Genomic DNA, 15,973 nt, shown 5'->3' on the forward strand with positions numbered 1-15,973 from the left:
CGCCAGCGATTACGCTAGCGTTGACTTGATGACTCTGCTTTGCAGTTTGACTCCGTGCATCTTGAAGGACACTTACATTGGCAAAAAGCGGATATCAGAGTTTCAGCATGAAGGGACTTGGGCAACTAATTGTGGAGATGTTCCTTGACTACTGCAATTCGTCATGACCCCTGCATCCCCGGAGCTTGTTGGATCGTACATCACCCTTCCCAATTGTAGGGCCATTCCGCTCTTTTCATCCTTCTTTTCTGTTCTCCGTGGTTGTGTCACACGCCAGGCCAGGCCAACCATTGAACAAGAGCGCCTTCTTTCCACGACCAACGATACTCAGATATTAGTCATCATGCATGCCACTGTTGCGGATGTCCTACCTAGTCCCCTTCCAGCTTTTATGAGGATAGATTGTTCACGCGGGGCCTCCGGCTAGCTCATCAATGTAATTTGTGTTTCCGTGCTCGTATGCACCGAAAAATTTGCCTGTCTACCCAAATGATTTTCGTTTGCTCGTCATCTGTGTGCTGGAGACTTACGCCGACGATGAGACGTTGCGTCTGGTTGTTGCAAGAGAGTAAAGACATCCTTCCGTTCTTACTGTGATGGATCATGTATCATCCGAAGCTACCGATGCCTCCCGATGGGTTGGATGGGTCGGGCTATCGCGTTTGTCGACACGGGAATTCTCGTGTGCGTTGTAGACATCACAGGTCACCCTGCGGTTTTGGGGTTTTTTGTTACTGAAATCGGCTCGGCGCCGCCTGCTTTCTCCTCACTCTAAAACTTCAGGAATGCCAAGAATGCTGGTGCGATTGACTCGAAGTTGGTGGACGGGACTCAGCCTAACGCATGAACAAGCAGCTAACCAACTTGTATTTCATGCCGGCGTCCGTAGGGGAATGCGTATCGGTGAAACCGTTCCCTCAGCTCCCACTGCCCAGGATGCAGCAGTGGGGGGTTATCGGATACAAGTCAGCGGACGGGGGCATGTTGGGGTCCGAACATCTCAGGATTTTCTATGCGAGGCGAAGACTCGATCTTTGGACAATCTATTCTATATTCTATAACTAGTTACGGGGCACCTACCAGAAGTACATCGGACTTGGAGAGATTGTTGGGAGCCTTGGATGACGGCTATATATCTTGAGATTGACATTGCAGCTATGGAGGGGTAGGTCCGGCATATGAAGTTGAAGTGCATATCGTAACGACTCAATCTACAGTGATGCATCTAGCCAATGCACCAATATGGGTACCATTGTGGCACGATCGTTGGGGCCTGGGAGCCAGCAATGCCAGTAACTTCGCTCTTCGGGGTGGACGGCTCACTGGGGCGAGTTAGTGATATAAGGTGGAGTTGTGACATCGGGAAATCTAAAAGGGCTGTCCGTTAATAGACAATGGGGGAAAAGGACTTGGGACTATGTCGGTTCACAGATAAGCAATACTTACTCAATCTCAGTAGTCACATATGGGGGCCAGTCGAATACGTCGTGCATGATATTGGATAGACAAAGCCGGTAGGTGAAATCGTAGCTATCTCGCAGATATCGTGAGTTCAAAAGCAAACCCCATCCGCATATACGTGACACAACTGATCTCGCGGAAACGTAGCGACAGCCCAGGAGACGACTAACGTCGTCAGCGCTCGTTCTATGTCAAAGTCATTCACCCCGCACGTGGTAAGCTTTTGCAACCAAAGGACACGCCCCCTGGTTCCACATGACACCACCTCGAAAAGAGAGGGTAAACGTCTAGCGAGATCAGATAACTCCTACCAGGCTACAATTGTTATGAGGGTTCCCCTCAAACTGGATGGCCGAGCTTGCAGCGCCCTCGGCACTGCGCTGCAAGCTTGGCCATCCAGTTTGGGAGGAACCCTCTAACAAACCGTACTGCAATTTCAAATTAAATATGCTATCTTCATTTGTATGCGAAGTGTTTAGTTCAGGCAATGGTCTATTTGATTGCAGTAAATAAACTCCATACTGTTGGAATAACCATCAGGGATGGAGTAACCTCCCTGGCATAATGGGTGAGTAGTGTATGGATGCATGCTAGAGGTCCTGGGTTCAATTGTCCATTTTATGTCATTCGTCCAGTCACCCGATTTACATTAGTTGAATTCATGACATAAGTCTATAGTGCTAGCAACATGAATTTCTTCACATACCCAATCCAAGAATCTGAGCCATATCCATGCATTCAGTGTCAGGGATCACTTGTCAGTCCAAGTCAAGTATCACCCAAAAACCTAGTCATAGACAAAGCTGAGGTTCCAACCCTCAGCAACACATAGGGCTATTGTCAGGGCGTGGGAAAACATTACCGTGACTTGCCGTTGGCGACCGTCAAGGTCTGCTGCTCCGGTGTAACAGCCCGTCAAGGGCAGGGATGACAATCGTGGCAAAACGGGGTTTCGGCTTCAACGACTCGTTCGTGAGCGTTGCGCCTCGTACTTGACATGGCCCCAATATTTCAGAAGGCAGAAGGTGCGACTGAGTCAGACAGAGAGTGCAGGGGGTAACCCTAGTTGATTTTTGAACTAAAGTATGAGGTAGTATACAACCGGTATTTAAGTATAATGGAATGAATAGAATTAAGTCGCCAGATCTCATGGAGATTGCGGGCGGGCTTAAGAAGGAACGAAAACAAACAAAGAGTGTGGGAGAAGGACAGCCATGCACAGCCATCAAGAAAAACAAGTGTGATAAGGAATGACTCATAGGCCCGTGGCAGGCTGTGGAAACAGGTAGCAGTGATGGGGAAGGGTGATGGGCTTGTTCAGGCAGCATCGGGCGGGTGGCAGAGTTGACGGGGTCGAAGTGGAGGAGGGAGAAGGTGTGGGGAGTAATCACCTGACCGTGGGAATTGCCGAGTCGTGACAGCTATATACATGAGAGATATGAATCAATTGGAAGAAAAAGGATCAACAGAACTAAATGATGGGTGTCATATCCATGCATACCCGACCCTGACCCGACTTCCGGACCTCCACCCTCTTCACCTCCAGAGTCATAACCTACCGCTGCCGTTCCGATACTCACCTTCGGTCCTGGCAACACACCTCCTTCCTACCCCCCCCACGCCACCTCTACTCCTCCTTACCTCTCCGACCCTATCTCCGTCCGCTCCGATACTCACCTCGGACCGAACACCGCCCCTCTCGCCACCCTCCTACTACTCCTCCTCCTCCTACTCCGCTCCCCCTTCACAACACCTCCACCCTCCCGTCATCCTCCTACGCTTTCCCCATCCGCTCCGATACTCACCTTCAGACCTGACAACCCTCCTCTCCACCACTCCTTCCCCCTTACCTTTCCCCTCTCTCCTCCCTCTGGTACTCCTCTGCCACCCTTCCGCCAAGTTACGACCTTCCGCCGTTGTCCCATACTTCCTACTCGGACACCGCTCATACCTTCGCTCCGAGCCTCCATCATAGTCCCGACCTCGGACTTTGACTCCACCTCGGTCTTAGTCCATTGCATTGGTGACCTCATACTACGTAAACACCATTGCCAATATCCCTTGGACTTTCAACCCCGCCTCCATAACCCCCATAAGCTCCGCAACCCCCGAGCTTCGCAGATCGCCTTCAGCACTTTCGCCGCTTGTAATGTATCTCTCGCGTTTACCCCTCATCCCTATTTGGACTACTGCTTCTTCCCATTCTAGCCAGTTAGTCATCATCCCCACTTCTCCTCATCCTCCTGCCCCTCTGGGCCTCGCCCTCCCTACCTCCTTTCGGACGTATCACAGGTCCTGCCTTATGACCTTCGGTACCGCTCCGCTCCTTCTTCCCTTTGTTCCTGTTCGGACGTCTTCGTTCCGATTCGGTTTCCCTTTGTTTTCCTTGTGCTCTTGCCCCCTCCATTATATATATATTGGCGCTTGTACATACTCGTTTTGGTTCAGTCCGAAATCGACCTGAAATGCCCCCTAGAGACTTCCTGCTCACCTACTGTGAAATTAAGGACCAAATGGACAAACAGCAATGGCACAGCGCTCCGCTTGAGTCGCTGAGGCCAAGGTCCCTCCACGCTAAGTCTCTGATTCCACTCCGGAGTCGTCTGTATCAGCCCCGTTCTAACAATGGGGTAGGCAACAAAGTAATAAAAACAGGGAGATACTCAGATCAAGGGGTGGAGTCAGATCAGGGAAAGGGGTGAGAGAGTTATGGGCTGATGCAGCTACATGCGGTGATATATGTAGTCATATGCTATGTCCCTGACATTCAGATTGGCCCACAAAGATATGCCAATATGGGTCTAATCTGCTAGGAGCCCTAGATGTCAGGTAGAGGGAGGGTGCATGGACACTCCTCCACATTAAAGTCTTGGCAGGTGACTGATAAAAATGGAAGCAGGATTGCATATATACATGTTACCCAGGGAAATCAATGTTATTAAGTTGCCATCATAGTGTACCTGATATTAATTAGAGACAGCTAGCCATGTGTTCTGCACTTGCTCACTGTCCTTACTCCACATTGGTCACTGCAGGGGCTGTCCTGCTCTGCTCCATATGGCATTATTAAAGAGATACGTTCCCACCACACCACAGCCCCATACCCAACTTCCCAACTTCCCAACTTCCCAACCCCCCTACTTGACCCAACCCACCAACCCAAACCCCCAACCACCAACCCAACCCATGGGCAATTACTTTCCAGGCATCCATACACACAGCACACACAACACAGCACACAGCACACTCAGCACACAGCACACAGCACACTCAGCACACAGCACACTCAACACTCAGCACTCAGCACTCAACACTCAGCACTCACACTCACACCACACACCACACAGCACACCACACTCACACACTGCACTCACACACTGCACTCACACACCACATACCACACCGCACTCACACACTGCACTCACACCCCACACAGCACTCGCACACCACACACACACTCAGCACACTCAGCACTTGCACACACACAGCCCTTACCCAAACAAATGCATGCCTTGCAAGTTCAGCCAACAAACCACTGTCTCTGTCATATCTGTACAATCCCGACCTCCACTGTTATAGGAATGACCAGAATCTTAAGGTCCATGGTTACAAGCAAGTAGAACCAGGTATGCCTCCTTATTGTTTTCCCCTATTTCTCTACCCAAACCCCATGCCAAGCTTTCCCACTGGGTTTTGGTGCTGGCTGGGGGAATTGTTGAATTTCAAGGGACTTCCCTTGACCATTACAACTTTTATATTAGATATAAACTAGTCATATGACATGTAAAGGCAAATGCTGAAAGATGTTTTCGGATTATTGAATACATAACCCACAAACCTTGTACCACAATTGTAACATCCTCACCATTGTGCCACCACTGTAAACTCAACCTGTAACCTCGGAACCATGTCCACCTCCCTATTCATCCTCTCCATGACAAAACCGCAACAAGGAGGGCATTCCCATGCCCTGCCTGCTCCCACCAGTCCACCAGGTGGTTGAGCGGTCACTCCCATCCAACCAGATGTTCCCTATCAGGAACTGTAGCCTATCCCACCTCCTTAGGAGAGGGATATGGTCCAGGCAGCTCCAGGATGCCTGGCCATGCACCCACGGGTCCCACTTCCCACGGTCACCCACTACCGTGCACTGGTCCACCAGCCCGCTTTCCCCAACAACTCCCACTACTGGTATGCTCCTGTGAGCGCCAAGTCACCAATAGCCACCAACTGGGTGACTCCCTTTGGGAGTCCCAGTATCCCATGCTACCGGTACACTCCATTGAGCACCAAGTCACTGCTAGCCAACCACTCCCAGCACACCCACTACCGGCATGCTCCCATGAGCGCCAAGTCCCCGTTAGCAGACAGCCAGGTGGCTCCCTCAAGGAGCCCACATCGTGCTCGCTGCTGGTACACTCCCAGGAGCGCCAAGTTACCGTTGGCCAACCCACAGGTTGTACTTCCAGACACTCATCCCATTCTGCTCTCCCTCTGATGGCTATGCAGCCACCTCCATTAGTGAGCTGAATGGTTCAGGTTGGGTTCCCCGGAACCCATTCCTGTAACATCCACTCCAGGCTCCCAGAACTCCGAAACTGACTTCCGGAGTCCTACTTCCCTTCCATCACCTTCTCCTTGCCGACTCCCAAGAGGTTATCCCACCTCCAGCTCCAACACCACCTTCGGTCCAACTCTGGAACATTCCAGGTCTGACCTCAACCTCGACACCTCCCAGATGAGCATGCAACACCTATGCTCCCAACTCTGGACCTCCACTCCGGAATCCCGTTTGTGTCTCCATCTCTGGAACCTCCAGTCTTACTGTAGCTCCAACCTTGGACTTTGACCCCACCTCCGCTTATACCCATTGTATTGGTTAGCTCATTCCATTTAATTACATTTGCCAATATTCCGGAGTTTAACTTCTGAGTTCGGACTTTCCAGACTTACTTCAGACCTGCAACTATTGCATTGCTCCATTCAATTCCGCTATTCTCCCTCATTCCTATTTGGGCTGCTGCTTCCTTTCTATTCAGTCAGCTAGCCATTCCCCACTCCCATCCTCCTTCCTTCCTCCTTGGGCCTTGGCCCTTCACTCCTCCTTTGGGAAACACCATTGAGTCAAACCCTTGACCCTCGGTGTTGTTCTGTCAGGGCATGCCGCCGTCGCCGCTGCTGCCACCCCCTTTCCTTTCGTCTCACCCTCTCTTTCTCTCTCCTTTCCCTCTTCTCTTTTTCTATCTTTATACAGACGATCTCTCTCTTTCTTTCCTACACTTGTAGCACAGACGCACCCGATGCTGGGCACCCTGTAGGGGCACCGCCATGCTGGATGCGCTGCGCACTCCTACTTGTACTTCCCCTCCAACACTCGGGATCGACCGCGGAGCCACCCGCGGTAACCCGGCTTCGTCCGAAGGTGACGTGGCACTTCCACGTGACCCGTTCACACATGTATATAAACTAAGCCGAAGCAGGACCGAAGAAGTAACCTTCTTCTCATTTCCCGCTTCAGGCAAGTACCCTAGTTTAGTCTAGCTTCCCACCCTAATAACGATTCATTTCCCGCTTCAGCCTAAGAAGCCACACAGGGACGTAAGCCCGAGTAAGGGCTATCCACTATACGGTCTCACCGCCCCGCTGCCATCCGGGCCGCTAGCGCTGAGCGTTACGCCGCCGCCTCTCCCTCCCTTGAGCCGTCCCTGACATGTTCCTCCTTCCAGCTCCCTTTGTCTGCTTTTGGAGTACCCTTGCTCCTTTTGATTCCAGACCCCTCCTTATATACAATGTACTTAGTAACTTGTAACCTCAGTCCGAAATCGACTTGATTTCCCCCCAAGAGACTTTCCTTTGCTAGATCCGAAATTAGGGACCCCCAGGACAACCAGCAATGGCACAGCACTCCACCTGAGTTGCTGAGGCTGAGGTCCTTCCACACTAAGTCTCCGATTCCACTCCAGAGTTGTCCGAATCCACCTGATCTATGGGGGCTGTGTAGATATGCTGACATACAAACAATGACATAAGGCAAGGACCTCTGTGTCAGGGCACACCTGCCTGACCCGGCTCCACCTGCCCTGACCCGGTATCCCGCTCACCCCTACCCCCCACCCTTCCTTCAGTTTCCTCAACTCTTGTTCTTCTTTCTATCCCTTTGTTCTTTTATTCCTTCATTCATTCTTCTATCTTTATCTACATGGATGACCTTTCCTCTATCCTATGTATTATTGACCCGCCTGCGACGTGTGCACGACACACCCAGCCCTGGATGACCTGGACGGCCTCGCAGTGCAACTCAGCACGCACGCGTGCAGCACACGCCCTCGGGATCCCCCACAGGGACACCCAGATGACTGCGGCTGTATGCGGGGTGACGTGGCAAACCTCATGTGACCTAAGCCGCATGTACATAAAGGTACCTGGGGTGGGAACCAAAGAAGTAACCTTCTTCTCACAGTTCCCACTTCAGGTAAGTAGCATAGCCCCCCTTTTTAATAACAACTCACAGTTCCCACTTCAGTCTGAGTGGCCAGGGACCATCGTCCTGGACCGGGCTCGCCAGTACGTGTGCCCGCTCCACACCCTGCGACGGCCCCAGTGCTGGGCATTACCCTCAGGCCATCTCAACCCTGGACGCATCCCTGACACTCTGACAAATAAGAAATGACTCGGCTCATGAGAGAGATAAAAAGGAAGTGATAAATGAGAATGAATGGAATAAATGGCAGAGAACTGCAGTACTCTGACAGTCCATCTTGGACAATCATCAGGGATTCCTTATAATACTTGTCAGGGACAGTACAGGAGAGGTGGGGTAAGCAGCCTGGGTGGTGGCGGAGTAACGGGAATGTATGGTGAGTGGCCCTCACTTGTGCTTGCATCCCTGTCTGGCTTCTTAGGCTGAAGCAGCAATGGTTGTTATTAGAATGAAAGGCTAAACTAAACTAAGCTAGACTAAGGTACTTGCCTGAAGCAGTAATGAGAAGAAGGCTACTTCTTCAGTTCTGCTTCGGCTTGGTTTATATACAGGTGGGAACGGGTCACGTGGGGGTGCCACGTCAGCCTGGGCAGAGCCGGGTGATCACAGGTGGCTCCATGGGTAATCCTGAGTGTTAGAGGAGAGAGGTACAAGTGAGGGTGCGTGGCGTATCTGGCGGCACGGTACCCACATGGAGTACTCAGGGTCAGATGCATCCATGCTACACAGGTAAGAGGAGAGGTTGTCCATATACAGAAAGAAAGAAAGAAAGAGAGAGAGAGAGAAGAAAGGGAAAGGAAAGAGGAGGAGCAGGAGGGTGCAGTGTGGAGCGGAGCGGTGTGCCCTGACAATACTCAAGGAGTTGAGCTTAGGGTTTCTTTTCTACTTGGATCTCTCAGCACTACAGTCTCTTTTGTAGTCAAAAGGGAGGTCCTCTTTCCATTCCTATGTGTACAGGGCTTTTAAACACATGGAATGGCAATAATGTGGAAAAACAAATGAAAAGAAAATATAAAACGAAAGATTGTTGTTACAAGCACCATGTAGACAGTTATGTATGGCTGATAAGTCCAACGGTTGATGTGGAAGTTCAATAAAAGAAAACAGGAGTGATAAGTGGGCCATATCTGCTAATAATTGCCATCCTCCACCAATTTCCATCATCACACCACACTCATCCATCTCCTCCTACCTGTAGTATCTCTTCCTGACCTCTCCATTTGATTCCCCGGGTTTGTAGCTTTCTCCCAATACCAAATTTGTCCCAAATGGTTGAGATTTGACTGAGTGGTGGGCGTGAGAATCATGAAATTGGCCCATGCACAGGGTTAGGCATCCTGGAAAGTGTCCATGAGAGTCCCCATGTCAATTGAATCTTCATACACATCCTTTGTGATTTTTCTGAATTTTTCTGAGCACTCCAGAGTGCATTTTGGTTGTTTGTTTACTTCTGTACAGCTTGTGATTTCCATTTTGGGCCAAAAACCAGTTTCATGATCTCCCGAAGTATGGATCTCAGCTCCACCACATGGGACTTTCAATACTGCCACCCTCATGTGCCTTTTGACATTGTGTGGAACCTTACAGTAAGATGAGAAATTGTCACCACCATTGCTCCACAACAGCTGGGTCAATCTGGATGAAATTTGGGGAATCCATGTTTATCATTTTTCTCTATTTTTTGAGCCCTTGATCGTCTCTTGGTGGTCAGCAGTGCCAAGCGTAGTTTTTGGGCTGAACCAATTCAGTACCAGCACGTTATGCATAATTGTACTCTGTTATAAAATGGAATAAATTGTTTTTATGCTCCATGGGCATTGGGAGGTGATCTTTGCATGCAAGGAACCCATAAGGAATGTAAACCGCAAAAATACCAGCAGTGTAGAGTATAGTAGGTTATCCTGCCTACAGCGCATGTATGTAGCACAGCCACAATATCACTCTTATGTTGATAAGGTTAAAAGGCTACATAGAGCCTAAGTTTCCCTCAAAGTTAATAAATATATAGTTTAAATGATTATTATGTATTTATTAACATACAACACTGCAAGTGTTGCCGCAATATTTTGTGGCACACACATTGCACGGATGAGATATACATTTGGATCCGATGTTGCGTGGATCCCACGGGGTGGCCATTCTCACGGGGTGGCCATGGGGGGTGGGATTGCACTTTCACACGGTATATTCCCACAAAAAAAAAACTGACCCCTCTGTAAACAACGCCTTGCAAGCTCGGCCAAAAACCCCCACAAAGTCCCCAAAGCCCCCAAAGCCCCCATCTCCCATGCAAGATCTCTTCACAATGGATGGGCATAAAAATCCAGATCCAGGAGGAACAACAGGACCGAATAGGACCAACACCCGCCAGACTAGGGTAATGTATAACACCAGCTCAACCACCCCCAAACAACCCCACCAGGCGCTCCCCAGAGGCAGCAAAAAGTTCACGCTGAGAGGGCAGACTGGACAAAACACCTTGGAAGATCCCAGCCCCTGGAGGAACGCAGCGGCCAACTGGAACCAAACAGCACAACTGGACAATGCTGACCAAGACACCACCCTGCAACTGCCCCCAATCCAAGAAACACTAATTACCACCAGTATCCCAACACTCAGTCCCAATTCACCAGAACTGGTACAGAACCAAGATTTAGAAGATGGAACATATGATGAACCTGACCTACACGACCAGGAAAACCAATCCCAATCACCCTCCGATATGGAGGATGATGAGATGTTATTCTTAGAACCAAGCCCAGAGGATAGATTAGAAGACGAAAACCACCACACCATGGATGAAGCCAATGAATACATGCATGTTGCTGCAGAAAGAATCCTACACATCCAGAAAGCAGGACTCTGGCAACGCTTCCTCCCAGCATACACCCACTGGTACCTAGGACTGCCCAAGGCTACGTCCCCCAACCCAGGCTTCACAAAGCTGGCAGGAGGAGACCTTGAGGAATGCCTTGCGGAGGCCGAAGCTAATGTATCATGCTTAACCAGAACATGCGAGTACCTGACCAACAAACTAGAACTCCTTGTGTCAGACCAGAATGCCAACAGTGTCCCGTCTCCTCCCAGGAGGGACCCAGACGCTGTAGCAGCGCCGATGGGGAAACCAAAGAAAACCTGGGAGAGTGTCGTGGCAAGAAACCCCCCAAAGCCACCCCTGCCCCACAGCAAACCAAAGCAGCCAAATACCGTGGTGGGCCCACAGGGGCTGACTGCCAAACAGCTAGTGGAACCCACAGTGGACTCACGCTGCCTAATCATCCAGGTGAACCCCCCGATTCACCCAGATCAGCGCCCAAATGGCATAGAAACCTGGAAAAGAGCTAACAAGCTGTTGGAGAGGAAGAATCTCCCACACTGCCTCAGGATCATGGCAATTGGATATTCGGTAGCAGGGAACATTAAGCTCATGACCGCACCGACATGTAAGGCCTCCGACTTAATCCAATATGGCCACGAAATAGCGGTGCTCATCACAGAAAATGAGGTCCTTGCTGTACTTCCCGACATGGAACACTACAGGGTCAAAATAAATAAAGTCCCAACACATAGCAGGAGTGGTCCAATGCCCATCAGTATGGTACATGAAGAGCTCTCAACATACGTAGCCATGTACAGAGATCTGAGCACTTGGAGGGCACCCAAGTGGCTTGGATCAGATGAGACCATATGCACTAAGAACTTCGCCTCCATTGTACTTGACCTCACAAACAAAGATGACAGGGACAAACTTTTAGAATTAAAGACGGTCTACCTCTTCAACTACAGATGCATGTTAGACACTGGTCCAGGGTCGGCGCCGAAGGTCACCGATGCAGGCTGCTATTGGCCGTGATGGCCGCGATGGCCACGATGCCTCAAACAAGGCCTGAGGGTAGGGCATTTGGCCTCAGCAACTCTAAAGGGAGTGCTGTGCCCCCTAGCTGTCTCTTGGCCCTCATTTCAGACTCACTGGGGTTGCCTTGTTGGGGTCAGGACTTAGGGGTTGTGGTCACATCGATATTAGAGCTAAGGTACAATAAAGTATCACAGGATATATATAGGGAGAAAGAATGAATGGAAGCGGACCCAGGCCGAAGGCCGAAGGGTCCGGAAGCAAACATGAATAAAGAGCGGGGTTGGCCACATAGCGGCTGGCAATGACCGAGGGTCAAAACAAACAATAACAGATAAATAAAGGAAGGAGCGTAGGGCCGTGATAGCAGCAATGGTATTGTAGCGGTGCTGGACTCGGAGTTGGGCCGGAGTCGGGTGCGGGAATGGTAGCGGCACTGTAGGGGCCAAGTGGGTGGGGTAGAGGAGTTGTGCTGGGCACAGTGCCAGAGGCGGACTTGGGGCAGGAAGGTTGGTGTGGCTGTGGGGGAGTTGGCCAGGTGCAGGGGAGCCTAGGGGCAAGCGGGGGAGTGAGCAGGGAGTCCTCAGGGAGGATAGGGCTGAGGTCGGGGCTCGCACTCATGCTTGCATAGCGGGAATGGGCTCGGGCGGCATCAGGACGGGTGGCTAACAGGCCGGAATGCATGGCCATGACAATGCACCATCACACCATATGAAGACCGTGTACAAGTCTTCACATGCAGCAAATGCGGGATGTTCTCACACCACACCTCAAACTGCACACAACCCCGCTGCCTTATGTAAATGTGGTGCAAAGGACCACTCCACAGATGACCACCCATCAGATGCCTGCCTCCGCTGTATTAACTGCAAAGAAGCACATGTGAGCTTCTTCAAAGAATGCAAAGCAAGGAGAAGCAGAATGGGGCTTAACCCCATCCCCAAACCCCCAGCCCAACATGCAGCCAATGTGCAGCCACCAGCTCCCCAGCCCAAACCCTCAAATAGGAAAAAAGGCAAAGGAAGGGAGAAGGAGAACTCCACATCCCCCCAAACAGACCAACCGCCCCAGGCTATTGGCCTATCTGTCAGAACCTGTCAGGGCATGCCCCAACATGCCCCACCCGATCCCCGCTCTGCTTCCCTGCTCCGCACTGCTTCTCCCTCCTCTCCCTCTCCCTTTCTCCTGTTCTCCTTTCCTCCTTTCTTTCTTTCTCTCTTTCTCTCTCTCTCTTACATGGACCACCTTTCCCACTGCTCAATGTATCACCGGCGTGCATGCCCATTTCCCCTCCTGTATCTTTGTCAGGGCACACACCCTGACTAGCCCGGACCCGGACCCGCGTCCGGACCCGGACCTGGACCCGCATGTGCGCCTCCGCCCTGCACGCTGTAGGCGGGCACAGCCGGTACCACGCAAACGAGCCGATTATCACGATTCAACCACCCATGTCAAGTACCCCACTCCCGAAACACATCTACCATTGTTCCATATACCCCTTCCACGTTTCCTATATTTTTTCCGATTTTTTCAAGCCATTCCTGACCACGGACAACCATCAGTTTCCAAATTGGGCAACTGTCACCCGCATATTCCACCGCTTCCTCTGTATCTCCATCAATTCTCCACCGATCTGGACGAATTTGGTATCGTTGGAAAGCCCTTGTTAACACGAGTCGAACGATGTTACGAGTGACGCATTTGGCTCAGCGGTTGTTCCGATCGCCATGGTTCTTTATTTCCTTAACAACATCAATATTTCTTTGATATTGCTTTTTTCTTATTTGTTCCTTGTGGATCTGTTGCCGTCCTAAACCCGTCGGATCATTCGGATTTCCACGTATTTCTTTCATATTTATAACTGCCTCTTCCCTGTATTTACAAAAAAGGACTCCCCCAACAGAGAGAGGTGCTCCCAAACGAACATGAAGTTCTAGCAGACGTTACCAGCGCCCAGAGTGGCGAATACGAAGCCAAAGAAGCTCAAGACATAGTGCAGGGGCAGAGTTCCCCATCAGTTTGATTATCAGTGAGATTTACGAGTTTATCATTTTTTTTATCACATAGCACCGGACCATTTCTCCTCCCCCCTCCTCCTCATCCGAACCTCCCCTGAGCATTCCCAACTCTGTGGCCCCCTCTCTTTCTCGTTAGGGTGGTAGATCCCTTGCCCCCTTACAACGCTCCGTGCACTGCATGCTCCGGGCCCGGTTCCTACCCTTCATGTGACTTCCGGGTATCCCCGGAAGTTTTCGCCATATTGGGGCCACTGTGGGAAAGTGAGAAGTTAACCTTCTTCTCACTTTCTTACCCACAGTAGGCAAGTGTAGCCTACTTCCTATTTATCTATCCACTTTCTTACCCACAGTAGCTATGCCCTGAGATGGGCTGTGTTTACAGGCCAGACTGTGGACTGTAGAGAGGGGTCATGGGGACCCGGGGTCCGTCCCCTGACAATCTTACCATCCCTATATCGCTGCCACCACCGCCGCACTCGCCCTGCACCCACAGCAGACCCTCTCGGGATCTCCCATGGAGGCACCCAGAGAGCTGTGGCTGTGTGTGAGGGTGATGTGGCGCACCACATGTATATAATAACAGCTGGAGTGGGAACCGAAGAAGTAGCCTTCCCTTTTAATGATAACTCACATTCCCACTTCAGACTAAGTGGTCGGGGATGCTCACCCCGTGACGGGATCACCGCTACGCACAGCCACTATTTGTCCCACCGAGTCCCGCATGCTGGGACCTCGCCGCTTTCAGAGCTGTCCCTGACAGAACCGTGCGAAGCTTCGCCGATGGTAGCCATCAGCGACCGAACGTTGGCCGCTAGTGATACAGGTGTCCTACTCACGACCAAGCTTTTAGTGAGGAATATCCCCACTGATCTCGAGGTCGTGGCTTCTTAGGTGAGTGGGCTGGGATTTCGGCTTCAACGACTCAGGGAGGAGTGTTGCTGTCAGGGATGGCTTGAGGAAGGCAGAGGTAGCAGCCCGGATGGCGGCGGGGCAGTGAGACCGTATAGTGGGCAGCCCTCACTCGGGCTTACGTCCCTGTGTGGCTTCTTAGGCTGAAGCGGGAAATGTATTGTTATTAGGGTGGGAAGCTAGACTAAACTAGGGTACTTGCCTGAAGCGGGAAATGAGAAGAAGGTTACTTCTTCGGTCCTGCTTTGGCTTAGTTTATATACATGTGTGAATGGGTCACATGGAGGTGCCACGTCACCCCCGGACGAAGCCGGGTTACTGCGGGTGGCTCCGCAGTCGATCCCAAGTGTTGGAGGGGAAATATGAGTAGGAGTGCATGGTGCGTCCGGCATTGCAGTGCCCCTACAGGGTGCTCAGCATTGGACGCATCTGTGCTACAAGTGTAGGAAAGAAAGAGAGGTCATCTGTATAAAGATAGAAAAGAGAAGAAGGAAAGAAGAGAGAATGAGAGGATGAGACAAAAAGGAAAGGAGGTGGTGGCAGCGGCAGCATGCCCTGACAGTTGCACCTTGTTCTCGATGCGGTCCCGATACTTTCTAGAAGGCAGAGGTCTTACGGGGAACAGATGTAAGCTTAGGGGAAAGTCCTAGTTGATTTCAAACTACAGTACAAGCATTAGTTACAAGCTGTATATAAGCACTAGGGAACTGAATAGGGAATAAGTCGCCAGATCTCACGGAGAATGTGGGCAGAGAAAAGAAGGAGGAAAACAAACAAGAAGCATGTGTTCAAGACAGCGAAGGTCAAACGTGACCTTTTCTGTGAGATAACAAGGTGCAGCAAAACATGGGACAACAGGTTGTGGTGCACTGCGCTGCTAGGTCGTTCAATGACAATTAGGAGAGGGGTTGTGGAGAGGTGGCAGGAAGGGGTTAGAAGGCAACGGGTGGCGAACGGAGTGTGTGGGGAGTGTTCGGGCATGGGAGAAGGTCAGGGAGGAGGTCGTCTGACCCCGGGGAACACCGGGTCGTGACACTATCCATGGAAGACATAGACACCATCCTAAGCCAAACACAACCTCAGAATCCCAAAGGGAATCTATGGCAAGGTTGCTCCACTCCAAACTACAGGCGAAGCCGTTGAAGCCACCCTACTTGACCAAACCCTCACATCCCAACCAATTGACCAGTCCACTGTCCGAGGAAATGATGGATCTAGAAGAGCTGAGCACACCTAACCCCATTACCCAAT

The 15,973-nt window shown here is 51.0% G+C and overlaps 2 protein-coding genes across 2 annotated transcripts; both read left to right on the top strand.

The window, feature by feature from the left end:
* Positions 1–759: 759 nt before the first annotated feature.
* On the top strand, positions 760–1,533 carry EI90DRAFT_3036547 (uncharacterized protein). Its single transcript, XM_039058714.1, has 4 exons — positions 760–800; positions 856–1,095; positions 1,117–1,165; positions 1,218–1,533. Exons 1-2 carry the CDS (start codon positions 786–788, stop codon positions 1,063–1,065), a joined length of 225 nt encoding a protein of 74 aa, XP_038922070.1. The 5' UTR covers positions 760–785; the 3' UTR covers positions 1,066–1,095; positions 1,117–1,165; positions 1,218–1,533.
* An 8,714-nt stretch (positions 1,534–10,247) lies between these two features.
* Positions 10,248–11,795, top strand: EI90DRAFT_3117218 (uncharacterized protein; the record flags this gene model as incomplete). Its single annotated transcript, XM_039062964.1, has 1 exon — positions 10,248–11,795. One exon carries the CDS (start codon positions 10,248–10,250, stop codon positions 11,793–11,795), a length of 1,548 nt encoding a protein of 515 aa, XP_038922071.1.
* Positions 11,796–15,973: the final 4,178 nt, after the last annotated feature.

This window comes from Cantharellus anzutake, assembly GCF_015039405.1.
Source record: "Cantharellus anzutake strain C23 chromosome Unknown EI90scaffold_5, whole genome shotgun sequence".
Classification (NCBI taxonomy): domain Eukaryota; kingdom Fungi; phylum Basidiomycota; class Agaricomycetes; order Cantharellales; family Hydnaceae; genus Cantharellus; species Cantharellus anzutake.